Below are 16,095 nucleotides of genomic sequence, written 5' to 3' on the forward strand. Positions count from 1 at the left end.
CTCCCTGAGTGAAACAACTTCCCTTACTGCCTCTGAAAGTGGTAAAGCTGTTGAATTGCTTTTTCCACCCAAACAGAAATTGTTCCCACTTTGGTCTTTATTCAGCAGTTAACTCCCAACTTACTTTTGAAAGAAAACATAGTGCAGATGAATTCTAGTTTCCAGAAGGATCTTGCTGCAGCCGGGCTGTGCCTGGAGTAATGCTGATCTCATTTGGGTGGAACAAGTTAGCTGTTGCAGAATAATCTATTACCCTGTTCCCAAGCTTCCGTCTTTAAATCTGCACAGCAGGGATTATTTACTTATGGATTTAAGTGTGTGTTGGGGATCTAGTTTCGTTTGACCCTCCCAACAGAAAAAAAATGCAATCAGCTTCCTTGCAGTTGGAGTTGCTCCTGAAGTGTGCCGTTACTGCAGAAAGGCCAGGGCTGGCTTGGCACAATCCAGGGCTGTGGCCCTGCATCTGAGTCGGTACGGCTCAGGGCTTTGTGGCCATTTCTGCTTCTGAACCCTCTCAGCAGCTTTTTAGCAAAGGAGCCTGAGCAGCTGCATCAAAACTCTTGAGTACAAACTTCAGTCTCTGTGTTGTGCTGTGCTGGAGACTGATGCAAACCTTTTGACATAATTTTTAGGAGAACTAGCATGGATCTGAGAGGTATTACAAACTCAGAAACTTGTTGGCTCCTCTCAGGTATCCTTAGTCTTCACTACATCATATTTACCTTCTCACCCTGCACTTCTGCTCCATGGTTTGCTTGAGAATTTGTTGTACCCTGAAACAGGCTTTTCTCAGTGATCAATAATGCAAATGCTCAAGCATAGTCTTATTAATAGGAAAAAAAAAAGGGATCTTGAGTAGAATTTGTTGTGCTGACACAAATTTTTATGTTGGGTTTGTGTTGCTGTCATTATCCTTGGAAGAGTTCAAAAAGCCTGTGGATGTGGCACTTGGGCATATGGTTAATGGTGTACACAGCAGTGCTGGGTTAATGGTTGGGCTGAGGTTGCAGGTCCATCTGCAAATACCTACTTGTGATTTACTTGGTAATGTGTGGTTCTAGTCTACAATAAATAAATAAATATGGCTTCTAACTTGTTTTCTTTTCCAGTTCCCAGTAACGGCCTCCCCAACTGAAGATGTCTAACAATGGAGTTGAAACAGAAGACAAACCACCTGCTCCTCCAATGAGAAATACCAGCACTATGATTGGTTCGGGAAGCAAAGATCCTGGGACTTTAAACCATGGCTCAAAACCTCTGCCTCCCAATCCAGAAGAAAAGAAGAGGAAGGATCGATTTTACCGATCTATCTTGCCAGGAGATAAAAGTACAGTATTTTATCTCTTCTACTAAACCTGTCTTGGTTGTTTCAGGGTACATAAGGTACTGTAGATATGTTGTTTCTGATGATTAATCCTGTAACATTTAATCCATCTCATTTTTTCATAGGATCATAGAATACTAAAATTATTTGGGTTGGAAGGGACCTTAAGGATCATTTTGTTCCAACTTACTTGTCATAGGCAGGGATAACTTCCACGAGACCAGGTCCCTTAGAGCCTCATCCAGGCTGCCCTTGAACACTTCCAAGGCTGGGGCAGCCACAGCTTCTCTGGACAACCTGTGCCAGTGCCCCACCACCCTCACAGTGAGGAATTTCTTCCTAATAGCTAATTTAAACCTGCCCTCTCTTCTTTTTAATTCATCCCCTCTTGTCTTATCACTCCATGCCCTTGTCAAAATCCCTTTGCAGGTCTCTTTTAGGCCCCTTTTCTTGTAGGCTTTTTTTTTTTAAATTTATTTTGCCTTTCCCATAAATTATAAACACTGTCCCTGAAAACCTGGACTAACTCTGGGACTGGTTCTTTTACTTCCCAGCTTGACTTGTCAATAATGTTTTTGAATATCATAAGGTTTTGTGCCAATTACAAGCTGGCCAATAAAGCTGGCACTGACAATTGGTGGAGAGCAGAGAGAGGTCATTTGCTTGTTTTGTTGTTTTAAACAGCAAATAATTTGAGTTATACAAGACTAACATGCAATCTCCTACTAGACTTGTCATATTTTTCCTCAAGCCCATTTACTCTGTTCTAATGTCTGGGTCAGGCATGGTCTACTTGGTTTTAAGAACAATCTGTCACTGAAAATTCCTGCATACTTCTTGTGAACTGAAGGAGTTTTTAATGTTCAAGGGACTGTAACAGATGGAAAAAGAGATAGGAACTGTGAACTGTACATGAAATTCTAATTTTTAGTATGAGGATATTTTTAAAAAAAAACCTCTCTCCTATGAATTTTTTGAAGTGATACAAAAAAAGAAAAAATCCCCCTCTCCTAATATGTGCTGGTTTCTTTTTATATCTGACCTATTTTTTTTTGAGTTCCTCTTCATAATACATCAGCTTTTTCTGTATTGCAGTGGTTTCTAAGCACTGGGTAACTAAAGTCAAGACTAAATATCTTCAACTCCCTGGCCTTCAGGAGGGAGGCCGCCTCCTAATTTTTATTAGTGAAAAGACTAATTGAAATGATAGCTTCACTAATTTAAATAAGCAAGGTGGTGGATCATTTTTCTACAAATTGAATGTGGAATTCATTATTATTATCCTTATCTGATTCTTCTGGCAACTTTGGATTGTTTTACAAATGTGGGGTTTTGAACCTGCAATCCAGAAACTCATAAACTCAATGCTAAAAATCTGCCAGGTCTGGGTTAGAACTTCCCATTATGAGTCTGAATCCTAAAAAAGCTGCAGGATTTCTGTGTTGACTTACTTAAGGGAGAGGAGTTTTTAAATCTCTAGGATGAACTGTTCCAGAGATCAAAGAAATCACCTGAAACTTGTAAAGGGGAAAAAGAAGTAGAACTTGAAATGCTAGTTTGAGTTGGATTATGAAGGAAAGCTACAAACAAGGAGAAAAATGAAGTTTTGGGGAAAATCACAGACAGACTGCAACTGATCCAATGCTGCCCATGTTTACTGAAGATTGGCCAACATGGCAGATGCTTCAAGACATGAGAGATTTTTGTTTAGCCAAGCCCAGCAGAGCCTTCTGTTGCAATACACCTGCCCAAACGAGAATGATTGCTTCTGTCCTCTAATTCCTGTTGAGCAAAAAATTCCTTTAACACTGTCACCTTCACTTCAAATTGGTTGATTTCCATCTTATGAAGACTTCTAGTTTCATGGTGACAGCTAAATTCCTAGTGTGTCAGGCTTCTTAAATGTAGGGAAATTCTTCAGTGTTCACAACACTTCTCTTTTTTGTGCCTGAAATAATTTGGGTTTTATTTTTTAGGTTTGTTTTGTTTTTTTTTTTAAAGGGAAGTTTTGTTATTTTTTTTAAAGGGAAGTTGGTTTCCATTCAGTTAGAGGAAAGTAATTTTGAGCAAATCTGTGCTAGCCCTGTACATGAGCAGAGGTGCTGTGCAAAGGACACATGGGGCATAAATCCAGGGCCTCATGCATGTTTGCACACTTGCATTGAACTGTACCCCTTGCCAAGCAGCTATGGAGGTGTCATGCTCTGCCTGAAAAATGTAGGATGTAATTTGTAGTCCTCATTTCCTCTGTCCAAGCCTAAACCACAAACCTGCTGGCTTAATACTGAGTGGGTCCTGCCCAATAGGATGCAGAGCTTGTGTGACTTGTTGCTCTCAGCAGGACTTGTGAATATTTTGAATTTTCCTGGGCTCAGGGGGCTCATCGGTGTCTAACTGGGTGTCAGTCTGGCTTGAATGGAGCACATTTATCTCCTTTGAACTTTGCTGAGCTCAGCTGCAGCTTCAAACAGAGGCAAGGTTTTACCCACAAGATGACAGTGTGCAGCAACCAGAAGCCTTTCCATAGTGACTGGGAGCACTTTACTCCATGTTAGCTGTGGTCAAGACCTTTCTCATCTCAGTGTGCTTCAGCATGGCCACACTGCATGGTCAGACATCATCCTTCACAGCTGCAGCTCCAGTTGCCAGAACATTGTAAGGAAAATTTATGGGAGGCTCTTGTAACAGCGTTGAACATGGAAGGCTGTGAATGAGAAGGTGATGAGGTGTTTGTGGGAATAAAGCCTTTGGTGGTAGTAAGCAGGTCATCTTAAATATATTATTTCTCTTTTGTATTTTTTTTTTAGATTAAGTTTCTTCAAGTCTTTTTAGCTCATTGCAAGGATAATGCAATCACTTTAAAGGGAGTGCCTTTCTCTTTAGTTCTTTTTCTCTTATACCACCTGCTATGACATAAATATCTGCTTACAAAGACAATTGTATTACTAATGGTTTAATAATGTTTAGGCTTTTGGATCTGTCAGATCTGCCTGAATATGGAAATTTAAAAAAAACCAAAAACAAAAAAAACCACAAAACCACCAAAAAACTAAGACTTCTGGATAACAACCTAATGCCCTTAAGCTTTGTTTAGGAGTATGTTCAGCTCTGTGGTGGTAGCTGTCCCTGGATCACGTGTGGGTGTTCATTTTCTGTGTGGAGCTCGTGCACAGTGGTGCTGGTAGAGGTGTCCTCTTCTTGCTCACCTGAGCAATGGACTTCTAGGCTGAGATGGCACCTCAGTCTTTGGCTTGGAAGAGTGCACTGATCCTGTAGGCAGGCCTATGGAATATGGTGGCTCTGGTGGCACTCCCTGCACCTCTTTGCCTCTCATTTCCATCCAGCGCTAATGGTGCAGCAGCCTCTGTGCTGCAGATGCTCACCATCTGCTAACCAGCAGCTGCTCCTGTCTCCTCCTCGCTCCCTTCTCAGGGATGGCTCCTCCAGCATGGCTCTTTTCCCCTTGGCAACTCTGTCACTCCTCTGTGACTCAGCTTCTCTCATTCCCTTTGTTTGAAAGAGGGATCAAAAACAATCTGTTCCATCTTTGTGTCCCAAATGGAGCATCTGATCCTTTTCTTTCTCCAAAATTACTCTGTGCAACTGTAGCTCTGTAATGATACAGAGAACAGTGCCAGAACTGGCATTGAAGGAAATGGGATTCAGTCCTTTGGGGCCAGCCCTGAGCCTCTCTACACAACCAACCACAGCAGTGTCTTGAAGAATTGCTATACTGAGTGTTAGCCTTGCAGGTTTCTCAAATACCTGGGGTTTGGCATTCACATTGCCAAAAGTGCACTGGGGAATGTCAGCCACAAAACAAATTCTGTTTGGCTTTGGATAAAAATGGGGAGCAGCTGGGAAATGTGAGTGGTTTGCTCACCTTCTCCTGGCTTCACTGGTTTTAAAATGCAAGCAGCAGCAAAGCCGACTAGAATGTGGTTCTTCCTTAAACTAATCTCAATTTCTGGAATACAATAAATACTAAAAGGAAGGTGGAGTCTTTAATAGATAATGAATATGGATGAACTTAATCCAATGCATAATGATAATCTTGTTTGAAATTTTAAACCCAGTTTAAAATTTGCAGGGTGCATCTGCTTTGATATATTTCCTTCCCTGTTTCTTTATGACTTCTGCTCCTCACCTGCCAGATTCTGCTATCTTGCTCATGTCTTCAAAGCTGGTTATTAAAACCATCTTTAGTTCATTTTGTGAGCAAAAAAAATTGAAGTGCTTTTGCTCATAAGATTTTATAGCAGAATCCCACATTATATTTAGGTTTCTTCACAAACTTTTGAGGAAATGAGATGAAGGAAGCAATTTCTAAGCAGTATTTGTAGTTAATTTTGTCCCTGGCTTTTGTACGAGAGGCAAGTGTATATTTAAAAGCACATAATATTGTTTTGTTAGGTTTTTTTAAAGTTGCTTAAAGCAACAAATACAACTATGTGTTCAAAATGGACTGGCTTCCACTTACTGCCACTGTAGAGCTTTTGACTCTGACCTGTGTAAGTTTGAGTGAATATTTTAGGTAAATAGCTCTCATGCTCTTGAGTCTAGATATATTAGTTGATACCTTACATACTGAATATATCAGTTTCCTTCTTTTATGCTTGTCCTGTGTTACAGGATTTTTATTTCTGTTGTCCACTCACTGTGGCTGCTCTTAAGTGTGGAAAGAAAATTTTTAAACTTGCTGTTTGTCTGCTTCAAATCAAATTCCTATGACTAGTATATGTGTGTGGGAGGGTGATTGTGTAGGTGAATTAGAAGCTATTGGGGAGATTTTAATTCTTGATGCATGTATGGATTTTTAAAAATTTGTTGTTGTTTTTGTCTCTTGCAGCTAATAAGAAGAAAGAGAAAGAGCGGCCGGAGATCTCCCTCCCTTCAGACTTTGAACACACGATTCATGTGGGGTTTGATGCAGTCACAGGAGAATTCACAGTAAGTGAAGCTGGAGGAAAAGATAACTGTGTGGTTTAGCTTATTGCTAGGAGGAGCCAGGGCCCATTAATCTTTTATATATTAATGCTGGAAGGGCTGTTACCTAGTTTGATCTCATTTGAAACACATCTGCAGAGGTTACCCACTAATTTATGCTGAGAGACTGTCAAATTTGGCACATCCCAGGTGCTCAGGCTGCCAGCAAACTTTTCCTTTCCTGTTTTTTTGGCTGCTGTGGTCAGCTAAACATGATATATCTCTCCTCCCTTCTCTTCCCCTCCCTTCCTCCTCTAGAGCTGAAAGAAGTCTATAGCATAGTCTGTGTCCCCCAAGTGGGACTCTGAGAGTTTTCCTTTGGGAGGCATACAGCTGTGTACAACTACTTAGGAGAGATCATGTATGTGCTGCCCTAAGGCTAAATGTCAGATGCTTTTATGTGTGATGTTTTTTTTTTTTGTTTATTGACATGTAAAATACTGTAAAGACAGAGTTGTATTCCATCACCATCATCGTATTTTCACTCTTATTTCGGTTATGAGATAGTGTTTCCTAGCGGCAGAAGTTGTTTGTGAACAAGGTGTTTCTACCTATCTGTAATATGCTGCTTTTTCAGGGACTTTATTCCCCTACCCTGAGCCATGTGCACACATGTGTTTTGCATGGCAGCCTCTAGGCTTGCCCAGGTTACCCCACCTGGGTAGTGGGGCATTACCTGAGTGGTGTGTCCAGCCATCCTTTCGAACAGCAAGGATAACTTCATTGCTCATGGATCCCAGTCTCTGCCACTTTGTCCATACAAACTGTTATCCCTGCTGGTGAGGAAGGGCACAAGCCTGGCTGTTTCCCAGGTGTGTTTATTTTCTGGCTGAAATGATGTCCCTCTAATGAAATTCTGAACTTCAGATGTGAAGTAAACACCTCTGCTCTCCCAGCTCTGGTTATAGAGGGCACCACACTGCTGTTACCAAAGAACTCTAGTGCTACTCTAGTGGGAAGACCCAAATGAGTGCTGCATGTCCATTGTGCTGGAGGCTATGCAGTGCATGTTACTTCTATAGTCTTTCTTGAGTATATGTAAGTATGGGAATACCTGTGCATAAAGGATTTTGTGTTTTGTTTTGTTTTTTTTTTTTTTTTCCTTGAGTCTTTTCCTGAACTGCTCCTTGTGGTTCTTCTCCATTCTGGTTTTTGAATTTTGGTCTGCAAAGCACCTGAGAGTCACCCAGAGACCTAAGAGCAGAGTGACATTTACATGCCCAAGTGTGATTTGTAACACAGGCAGTGGCTAGGGAGGCACACATTCACCTCTTTTTCTTTCCTCTCATCTTCTGCCCTCTTTTCTCCCTATTTCCTTCACAATACTGTGTAACTCCAGAAGCTGGGGCAGAACAGTGACAGCGGGCTTATGTTTTGTGCACGTTAGACCAGCTGTGTGTTACCAAGGTGCCTCTTCCCACAGGGAATGCCGGAGCAATGGGCACGTCTGCTGCAGACTTCCAACATCACCAAGTCAGAGCAGAAGAAGAACCCCCAGGCAGTGCTGGATGTGTTGGAGTTTTACAACTCCAAGAAGATCTCCAACAGCCAGAAGTACATGAGCTTCACAGGTATATGGTGTTGGTCTCGTGTGGCTGTTTTGTCCAGCTCTCTATGGTCAGGGCACGTGGGGCTTCTTTTGTTTAATTGACAAGTAGGTCTCTCTTTTCAAGGATAATGTGAATGAGATTCCCTGGCTGCTCAAGCACCCCTCTCCCTTTAAAATGCTCTTCTGTTAATCTGGATGCCCAGCATAGCTGCAAAAGAGGAGGTCAGTCAGCTGGCTGAGCCTCCCAAACACATACTTTTTCTGATGCTCACAGCCAGCATCTGGAAGGCAGATCCCAGACTGCTGGGTCTGGGTTCCCCCTGATGACAGTCCCTGCAGAAAACAGGCAGCTAAATTTTGCACCAGTTTCAATTTGCAGGGTGGGTGTGGATGTTTTTTTTTGTGTACTTGGGGCGAGAGTCTCTCTGCTCCCATGTGCCATGGTTGAGGAATGGGCCTCAGCTGCCTGGGTGCTTGAAAATTGCTGGCTGGGTTCCTCTAAAAGTTGGAACTGCCAAGGTTTTGTGCTTCTTTCTATGGTTATCTGCCCTCTGAAGGACATCTGCAACCACCACTCCTTTTCCTTTCAACTGCAGCTCCTTCCCTTTCTAAATATTAACCCCTACTTTGGTTCTTTTGGGGAGATAGAATCATGTCACCAGATCTGGTACTAATTAGGAAGGCTCCAAGCAGGGATAAAAACACAAATATTCCCCATATGTGCCAGGACAGTCAAATGAGAAGCCCATCAGTTGACTTGTGGGGTCCTCTCTGCTTTTCCAGGAAGTTTAGGTGGCTGAGACTGAGTATTTTGCAGTCAGGAGTCAGCTGCAGTGCCTCTGCTGGGGATTTAGTCCACTGATAGTATTTTGTGCACATGCACAGAGGGCAATATTCATTCAGGTTTTGCTTTGGGCAATTCCACCCTCCAGGATTTGTGACCCCTGCATTTGTCTGCATTTATTTACCCTCTGTTCCTATATCTTCCAGGGTTCAGCTGGTTCTGGGAAGCTGGAGTTAGGGAGCTAAGTTGAGGAGCATCCTTTTTTCCTGCCTTTTCCACCCTCCAGGATTTGTGACCCCTGCATTTGTCTGCATTTATTTACCCTCTGTTCCTATATCTTCCAGGGTTCAGCTGGTTCTGGGAAGCTGGAGTTAGGGAGCTAAGTTGAGGAGCATCCTTTTTTCCTGCCTTTTCTAAAGAGAACTTGTCCCTTGCTCCTCTCCCTTCTGCTGCATTTATAACTCATTTCTAATGGCATTATTATCTGTCTTTCAGATAAATCAGCTGAGGATTACAATTCATCTAATACATTGGTAAGCCTCACATTCTGTCTTGAGTTTGGGGATTAAAAAAACTTGCAAAAACTAGTTAATTACATGTAAACTTGTAGTTTGCTTAGTGTTTTAAAATCTGAACTATTATATATTTGTATTGTGAGTACATGTGTATAAAAGCAGGCATGCTCCTTTTTTTTTGACTGGTGGGGAATAAAGCAGACAGCAGTAGGATTTATAGTGAATAGAGAATTAGTAAATGGAAATGAGTGAATTAATTAGTAGAAATAGTTCTGTTTTCATAGGTCTTTTCCTATACCTAGAATTTGATAACCACTCTGCTGTCAGGGTTTATTTCTCTATAAACATCTGTTTTATAACAAAGTTTATTTACTAACCTGTGAGGTCTGATTTACTAAAGCTAATGTTGATTAACCAAACTAATCTCTAGCAGAACAGGAAATAAAAGGCTCTCCTCCTCTCTGTTTGACCTTTACTCAGTCCTTGCCAGGGCAGGCACCACTCCTATTTACTTTGTTAGGAGACATGATAAATTTTTGTGTGTGCCTGTGAGATGGAAGAAACAAAACTTTCAGGTTAAGATGGTTCATAAAGCCCCACAATTCTCTCAGCTCTTGTTTTCTCATGGCCATGTCATTACCTAGAATAGGCTTGTTGTTCTTCCTTCTAAAGGCAGATTATTCAGGTCTGATCATTTAGGACTCTGTAAAAAGAAAAGAAAAATGTTTCTGCCGTTGTTCATTATTGCACATCATTGTATGTCACTCCTCAGAAGTTTCAGAGGTGGGATTTTTAAATAAATCCTGACAAAAGCAGTAGTTACCAGTCTACTGAGATACCCAATGCCCTCCCTCAGGCTAACATTTAATTTTGGTGATATTCAGGAAATTCCCAGTGCATAGTTTTTCCTTGTTGTTTTTCACAAACTAGGTTTTTGTGTTATGTCAAGTACGTTTTGACAATTATTTGATGTGATGATGACTTCAAGTACTTTAAGCACAGTGAAATACCATGTTCCTCTCCCCCTCTTTCTTAGGATTTTAATACTTTTCCCCCCCACCACTCTTAGGGAGGTGATGATGCATAAACAGAACTGGTCTAGTGGGTTGAGGACCTTACCAAGTTTATTTTGAAATGTTTGTAGTGTAAAGGATGTAATGAACTTCAAATCCAGTTTCATGTGGATAAATTTAAAAGTGACTTTCATTCCTAATCAAAGTATTGCAGGAAATTCCAGATAATTTTTAAACCACCTATAAAACTGTTTTTAAACAAAATAATTGTTCATATTTTTCCATAAATGTTTATGGGAAGTAAATTTAAAAGAGATTTGAAACAGTTTTGCCAGATTCTGCTTCCAAAATCTCACATTAATTAATTAGTTCTCAATCACCATATCAGAGGTGATGCTAACCTGACCTCCTAACTTTTAGAGAAAGCATTAGGAGTTTGATGCAAATTCTAGTGTTTAAAGTCTGAAATCTTCATACTGAATGGTCAGGGTTTGAAGCAACAAAAAGCCCTAAGAGACATAAAGAGTATAAATAGGGACAGATATTTCCAAACCTGGGTGTCCCAAAACTTGCTGGTCAGCTGTGTGGGTGTTGGGAAAGCAGTGAGAGAGCCCAGGTCTCCTCAGGTCCTTGGGAAGAGGGTTGCTGTGACTCAGGCAGATGAGGAGCTCTGCCTGAGCAGTTATGTCAGGCAGTGTTGGACTGCACATCCATTTCCCATGAAGACCCAGGAACCTTGGGTTTTGAATTTTGCAGACACTCTTAACTCACCAACCTGTTCTGCAGTGTTTTTCTGCACTTGCTTCAGTGCAATCTCTGTTCGGAGCTTAATCCAATGTTTGTGATTTTGTTTATAACATGTGATTGGGTTTTGATTTTTGCTATTTGTGCAACTCCATGCAGAATGTGAAGGCTGTCTCTGAGACCCCTGCAGTGCCCTCAGTGTCTGAAGATGAGGACGATGAAGACGATGCAGCTCCACCCCCTGTGATAGCTCCACGACCTGAACACACCAAATCTGTGAGCAGAAATTGTTTGTTCAGCCTGCACTGCTGCAATCACAGACGGGCCTTGACTGTGACTCTTTGTCCCTCTGCATGGCTTGATGCTGAGCCCTTCTTGGGAGCAGGAGGGAGGCAGTGGGAGCCATTCCTTCTGGCAGAGTACCTTAGTGTTCTCACCTGCCTAGTTGTGGGGCACATGAGTTCTTAGTGATGTTAGTTGCTAACAAAGCAGCTATAGAAATGCATCCCTGACAACAACAGTAACAAGATGAATAGAAGTGTTTAAATCTTCACCTGACTTGTGTGTTTTTCCCAACAAAATTAGATATACACCCGCTCTGTGATAGATCCTCTTCCTCCGCCTACCAGAGATGTGGCCACCTCTCCTATTTCTTCTCCCTCGGAAAACAGCACAACAGCACCTGACATGCTGGTCAGGAACACAGAGAAGCAAAAGAAAAAGCCAAAAATGTCAGATGAAGAGATACTGGAAAAATTAAGTATGTCCTTGTTCTTTAAAAAAGTTAAATTCCAGGTCCTGTGGAGTTGGTTTCTCAGAATGTCAATAAGCTGAAATGTTTCCCCATCTTGCAATCCCTTAGTGAAGACATGGGTACACAGTCACAACACAAAATTGGGGGCAGATGTAAGGGGGGAGCTTGAATTTAGGCTGAGCCCCTGTGATACTGGCTGAAGTCCCCAGGGAACTACAGGTCTTCAAGCTCTGCAAAACAAGCCCTGAATAAATAACATCTATTTAGCTATGAAGTCTGAGATCGTTCCACATCTTATTCTGTAGCTCTGAAGCATGAATGATTATATTGCAATGTTAGACATGAGGTGTCTAAAAGATGGAGAGAAAATTAATGCATCCCCAAGTTTGCCTTCCACAGTATCATGGTGTAAAGTGACTTGGTTATTTTTAAGTGCTTTAACATTTTGTGGGTAGCCAAATTGGTGGGTTTTTTCTGAGAAAAATTCATCAAGTCTCTCAGATGTGTCCTCATGTCTTTAACAGTTCCTACCTTCAATGCAAGTGCTCCACTGCTTCCCAGTGGTTTTGGGTTATGCTGTGGCGTATCCAGCAGCTGAACCAGCTCTTTGATGCAATTGATTGCTATCCTCAGCCTGGTTTTATTAGAGTGGAACATTTCTAATTCTTTGAACTACTAATCCTCTATTAATTATGTCCATGCCTTCCTTGTCAGTAGACTTAAATTGTGTTAGCACCTCTATGATAAGGCTGGCCTCTTTGGCTTGAGGATATATTTGCCAGTATTTTAGGAGTAAGAGTCTAATAGTTAGATGAAGACTTAATCTGAGGATATAACTTAATTTTTAAAAAAAATATTAAAATGGTATCTGAGTAACTAATTTCTCTAAATAAAGCCTAAATTGACTTGATGGCTTATTAATTGGAACTGCTTGCTATTAGAAAACTCACACCCATTGTTTCAAAACATCAACTTCACCAACTCAACTAGCAGGACTTTTGTATCATTAAGGATTCAAGACATTTTTGTGACCAGGCAGGGCGAGCAGCAACTGTGGCAGAAGAAAAAGTGCTATTCTAATAAAAATACACCCACTTCAGTCATGCAGAAAAGTGCAAGTGCTACTTTTGGGAGTGTTGGGAAGCAGATGTAACTTCTGACACCTTGCTTGCTCCAGGTGTCAGCTTCTATATGTGGGCTAGTCAGAAAAATGTTATGAAGTTTTAATCTTTAGTCTTGATCTGAGTAAAAATGTCTTCCCACTGAGGGTAATGGAGCTGTGCTTATGCAGACAAGCAGCCTTTGGACATTTTAGTTTGACATGTAACTAAAATGATGGGAACCATAAAGCAAAAATATATTTACACATACAAAAGATGTGCTAAATGTATGCAAAGGTTAAAAGGAGGCTGCTCAATCCCTACCTCTCAGCAGAAACACAGCATTGGTGCAAGCATTAATGAATCCTCACCTGACTCTTTGGAAATACCCCACCATTTTAGAGTCACCAGCATTAAACTGGGCAAAACTGGCAACGGCCACTTGTCACCACAGCATTCTGTCCAGTCCTTGCCTTGGGGAAGCATTTGCAGTCTGAGCTTGTAGCCTGGGTTAGGCTTTGAGGGAAAATTTCTGAATATTTGTCCAGAAATACCAGTTCTCAGGGCAGACAGCATTGCTTCTGTAATTGTAGAGTGGGTTTTGTAAAGCCAGATTTCTCTTTCTGCCCTCCTCTCCAGACATGGGTGATATTCCCTACTTCTACCTCTGTCTTTCCTAAACCCTCTAGGTTTGGCTGCTCTCCAGTGCTGTCTGAAAATAGCCTGCTCTTGCTCTGCTTGCTACTGGATTTCTTGGCTTAATGACCACGAGCAGTTTCTTTGCCAGTGTACATCTGTTGAAGCTCAGCCCAGACCCTGTGAGAGCAGCACCGTGTGTCGGCAGCTTCGGTGACTTGCAAACACCAGCTCGGATGCAGCTCTACATCCTTGATCCTATTAGCCACCCTGGTGCTGTTAGAGGAGACTGGCTCTCAGCTGAGCTCTAGAAATTGCTGGCTCTGGTTCCTTCAGCCTAAAAAGGGTGTAGTTCCTGCCTGCTGTAGGGAAGTTATCAAATTCAGTTTAAGTTTGCAGCCACTTGGAGCCCTTTGCTATGGAACACCAGGCAAAGTGTTTTTCTCTTTGAGGAAGGCAGTAAGAAACTTTCTTTTGCTTTTGGGAGCTGAGGTGGTCTCAGGTTGCTCTGCAAAACCAGAGGGATGCTAGTAACTGCTGTTAAAACCTGTGCTGACTGTCAGATTCCTGGAAGAGCAACGGAGCATTGCCCAGGACAGGCAGGGGAGGTCTGGGTCTGGAGGGTCTCTCTACTTTCTCTCCTGAGTCTTGCAGCCCAGTCACTGGGTCAGTAAATGGTTGTGGTTGTCCTGTTACAAAAACATCATAAATACTTTTTTTGCTGCTACAAATAGTCATGCATAGGGAAATCTTTGACTAGTTTTACAACAGACTGTTGCCTCCAAGATAATTGAGAGCCCAGCCTCCAAATTCAGAGACATTGCAGTGCGGGAGCATCTTAAAGTCACTCCCAGCTTCAACACCCTGGATGATCTAAGTAGCAGGTTTCCAACAAATAATTGTTTTTCCATGTGTTAGGCATGTCTATCCCCATCCTGTACCTAGTAATGACTGCCAGTGAAGGTTAAATGTTCTTAATTTCTGGAGGGAAGTTCCTGATACAGGGGAATGCTGCAGCTGGGATGAGCGTAAATAACTGAGGACTTCCATGGTGTCCATGTGCCTCTGGATTTCTGATGAGTGGCTCATGAGACAGAGCCTACTGTGGTCGATGGAGCTGTTCTTACAGCTAGCTCTTGTTGCTGTATGAAAAAAGGCCTTGAAGAAAATCCTCTTGTTTTTTGTTTTTTACAGGAAGTATTGTGAGTGTGGGCGATCCAAAAAAGAAGTACACAAATTTTGAGAAGATTGGACAGGGGTTAGTATATGCTGCTTCTCTGCCCTAAACCCTTCTCTTCCTTATGCTAAGAAGAATTCACCAAAACCAGACTAAGTTAGCTTGCTGAAAAGGCTGTTGGGGAGGCTTTGAAAAGTTTATTTTGTTTGGTTGTTTATTTATTTTTTTCTTTTTGTCTTTGGTTGTTTTGCTGGGTTCCACATCCCCCCAAATATTCTCCTGTTCCTGGCAAAATCACAGGGACTGGGTTTTTGTGGAATTGTGTTGTAAGAAATTATGCCATTAGATGATCAGGTTGATAAATACAACTACAAGCAGGGAAAGAACTGCAAGACCATCTTCAATTTACAGATTTGCTTCTGAATCAGCTCTCCTCAAGGCATGTGCTGTGCCCCTCTAAGCAAAGGTACGGGGAAAATAGAGGTTGTAGGAGAGATTGTCCTGAGGCAAAACACAGATCTGCAGTCAGATCCATGTGCTGAGGCTCAAACTCCTGTTTTCCTCAGTACAATGTCCCATTTGTTTACTTCAGCTGATTCTGCTGCTCTGTTATCATGTTGGGCATTCTGCAAGCCTGGGTAGTCATGCTGCTTGAAATGGAATAAACTCACAGTCCCACAGTTTGCTGGGTTAGCAGCAAGGGTTTGGACAACCATAGTGTTCCTTATTAGGAACTTTTCTCCCCATAAATCCTCTGGCTTCTGCCTCAACAACAGTCTTGTCTCAGAAATATTTCAGATGTTTACCACTGGAATTATTGCATGTAAAGGAATGGGATTGAGAGCACTTCAGAGAGACAAGTGGGAAGGGGCATGTGTTAAGCTCTCACTTTTACTTTGAGACTAATATATAATTTCTTTTTCTTTTCTCTGTTTTGTTTAGAGCCTCAGGTACAGTTTACACAGCAATAGATGTAGCTACAGGACAGGAGGTAAGTGCTGCCAGAGTACCACAGCAGTGGCTTTTGGATTGTGACCCAAAAGTTCAAGCTGATGCTACAAAATAAAGACTGTCTTTCAGGGATTCATGACATCTTATTTTTAATGAGGTCTTTATTTACTTACTAATGAGACATGGTTGAGTGGTCTGGGCAGAGAACTGGAAAAAATGACTTCACAAGTTTTGATTGCTGAATCATTTCATATTTATAAAGATTCTTTCTGTGATTGGAAAGGCTAGAAGCAAATGTTTGGACTGGGCAGTTCCTCAGTAAAAGTTTCTCTCTTTTTCCCCAAGATTGCTCCCTGTCTCCATACAAACTCTTTTATTTGCCCTCTGCTCCTCTGCTTCCTACACTTACAGGACTTAACTCGCATAGAAATAGTTCCTGTCCCACCCTTGGCCACATACTTTCTGCCCTTGAATTGTGAGAGAAGGAATGCCTTTATTTTCTTTTTTCCCCTCACAAATATGAAAAAGTATGAAAGATGCACTTTTTGAAAAAAAAATATGA

General features: G+C 41.7%; 1 protein-coding gene across 12 annotated transcripts in view; it reads left to right on the top strand.

The window, feature by feature from the left end:
• Nucleotides 1-16,095, top strand: part of PAK1 (p21 (RAC1) activated kinase 1) — a 102,436-nt gene that overhangs the window by 67,623 nt on the left and 18,718 nt on the right. For all 12 annotated transcript variants that reach the window (XM_039701074.1, XM_039701070.1, XM_039701071.1 and 9 more), the window contains 8 exons: nt 1,110-1,327; nt 6,174-6,274; nt 7,734-7,881; nt 9,139-9,176; nt 11,075-11,191; nt 11,501-11,675; nt 14,600-14,663; nt 15,525-15,573. In XM_039701074.1, coding sequence (XP_039557008.1) covers nt 1,138-1,327; nt 6,174-6,274; nt 7,734-7,881; nt 9,139-9,176; nt 11,075-11,191; nt 11,501-11,675; nt 14,600-14,663; nt 15,525-15,573 — 882 coding nt within the window. In that variant the 5' untranslated portion in view covers nt 1,110-1,137. The remainder of the gene's footprint in view (nt 1-1,109; nt 1,328-6,173; nt 6,275-7,733; nt 7,882-9,138; nt 9,177-11,074; nt 11,192-11,500; nt 11,676-14,599; nt 14,664-15,524; nt 15,574-16,095) is intronic.

Source organism: Passer montanus, unplaced genomic scaffold (genome assembly GCF_014805655.1).
Source record: "Passer montanus isolate IOZ18808 unplaced genomic scaffold, ASM1480565v1 scaffold149, whole genome shotgun sequence".
NCBI lineage: Eukaryota > Metazoa > Chordata > Aves > Passeriformes > Passeridae > Passer > Passer montanus.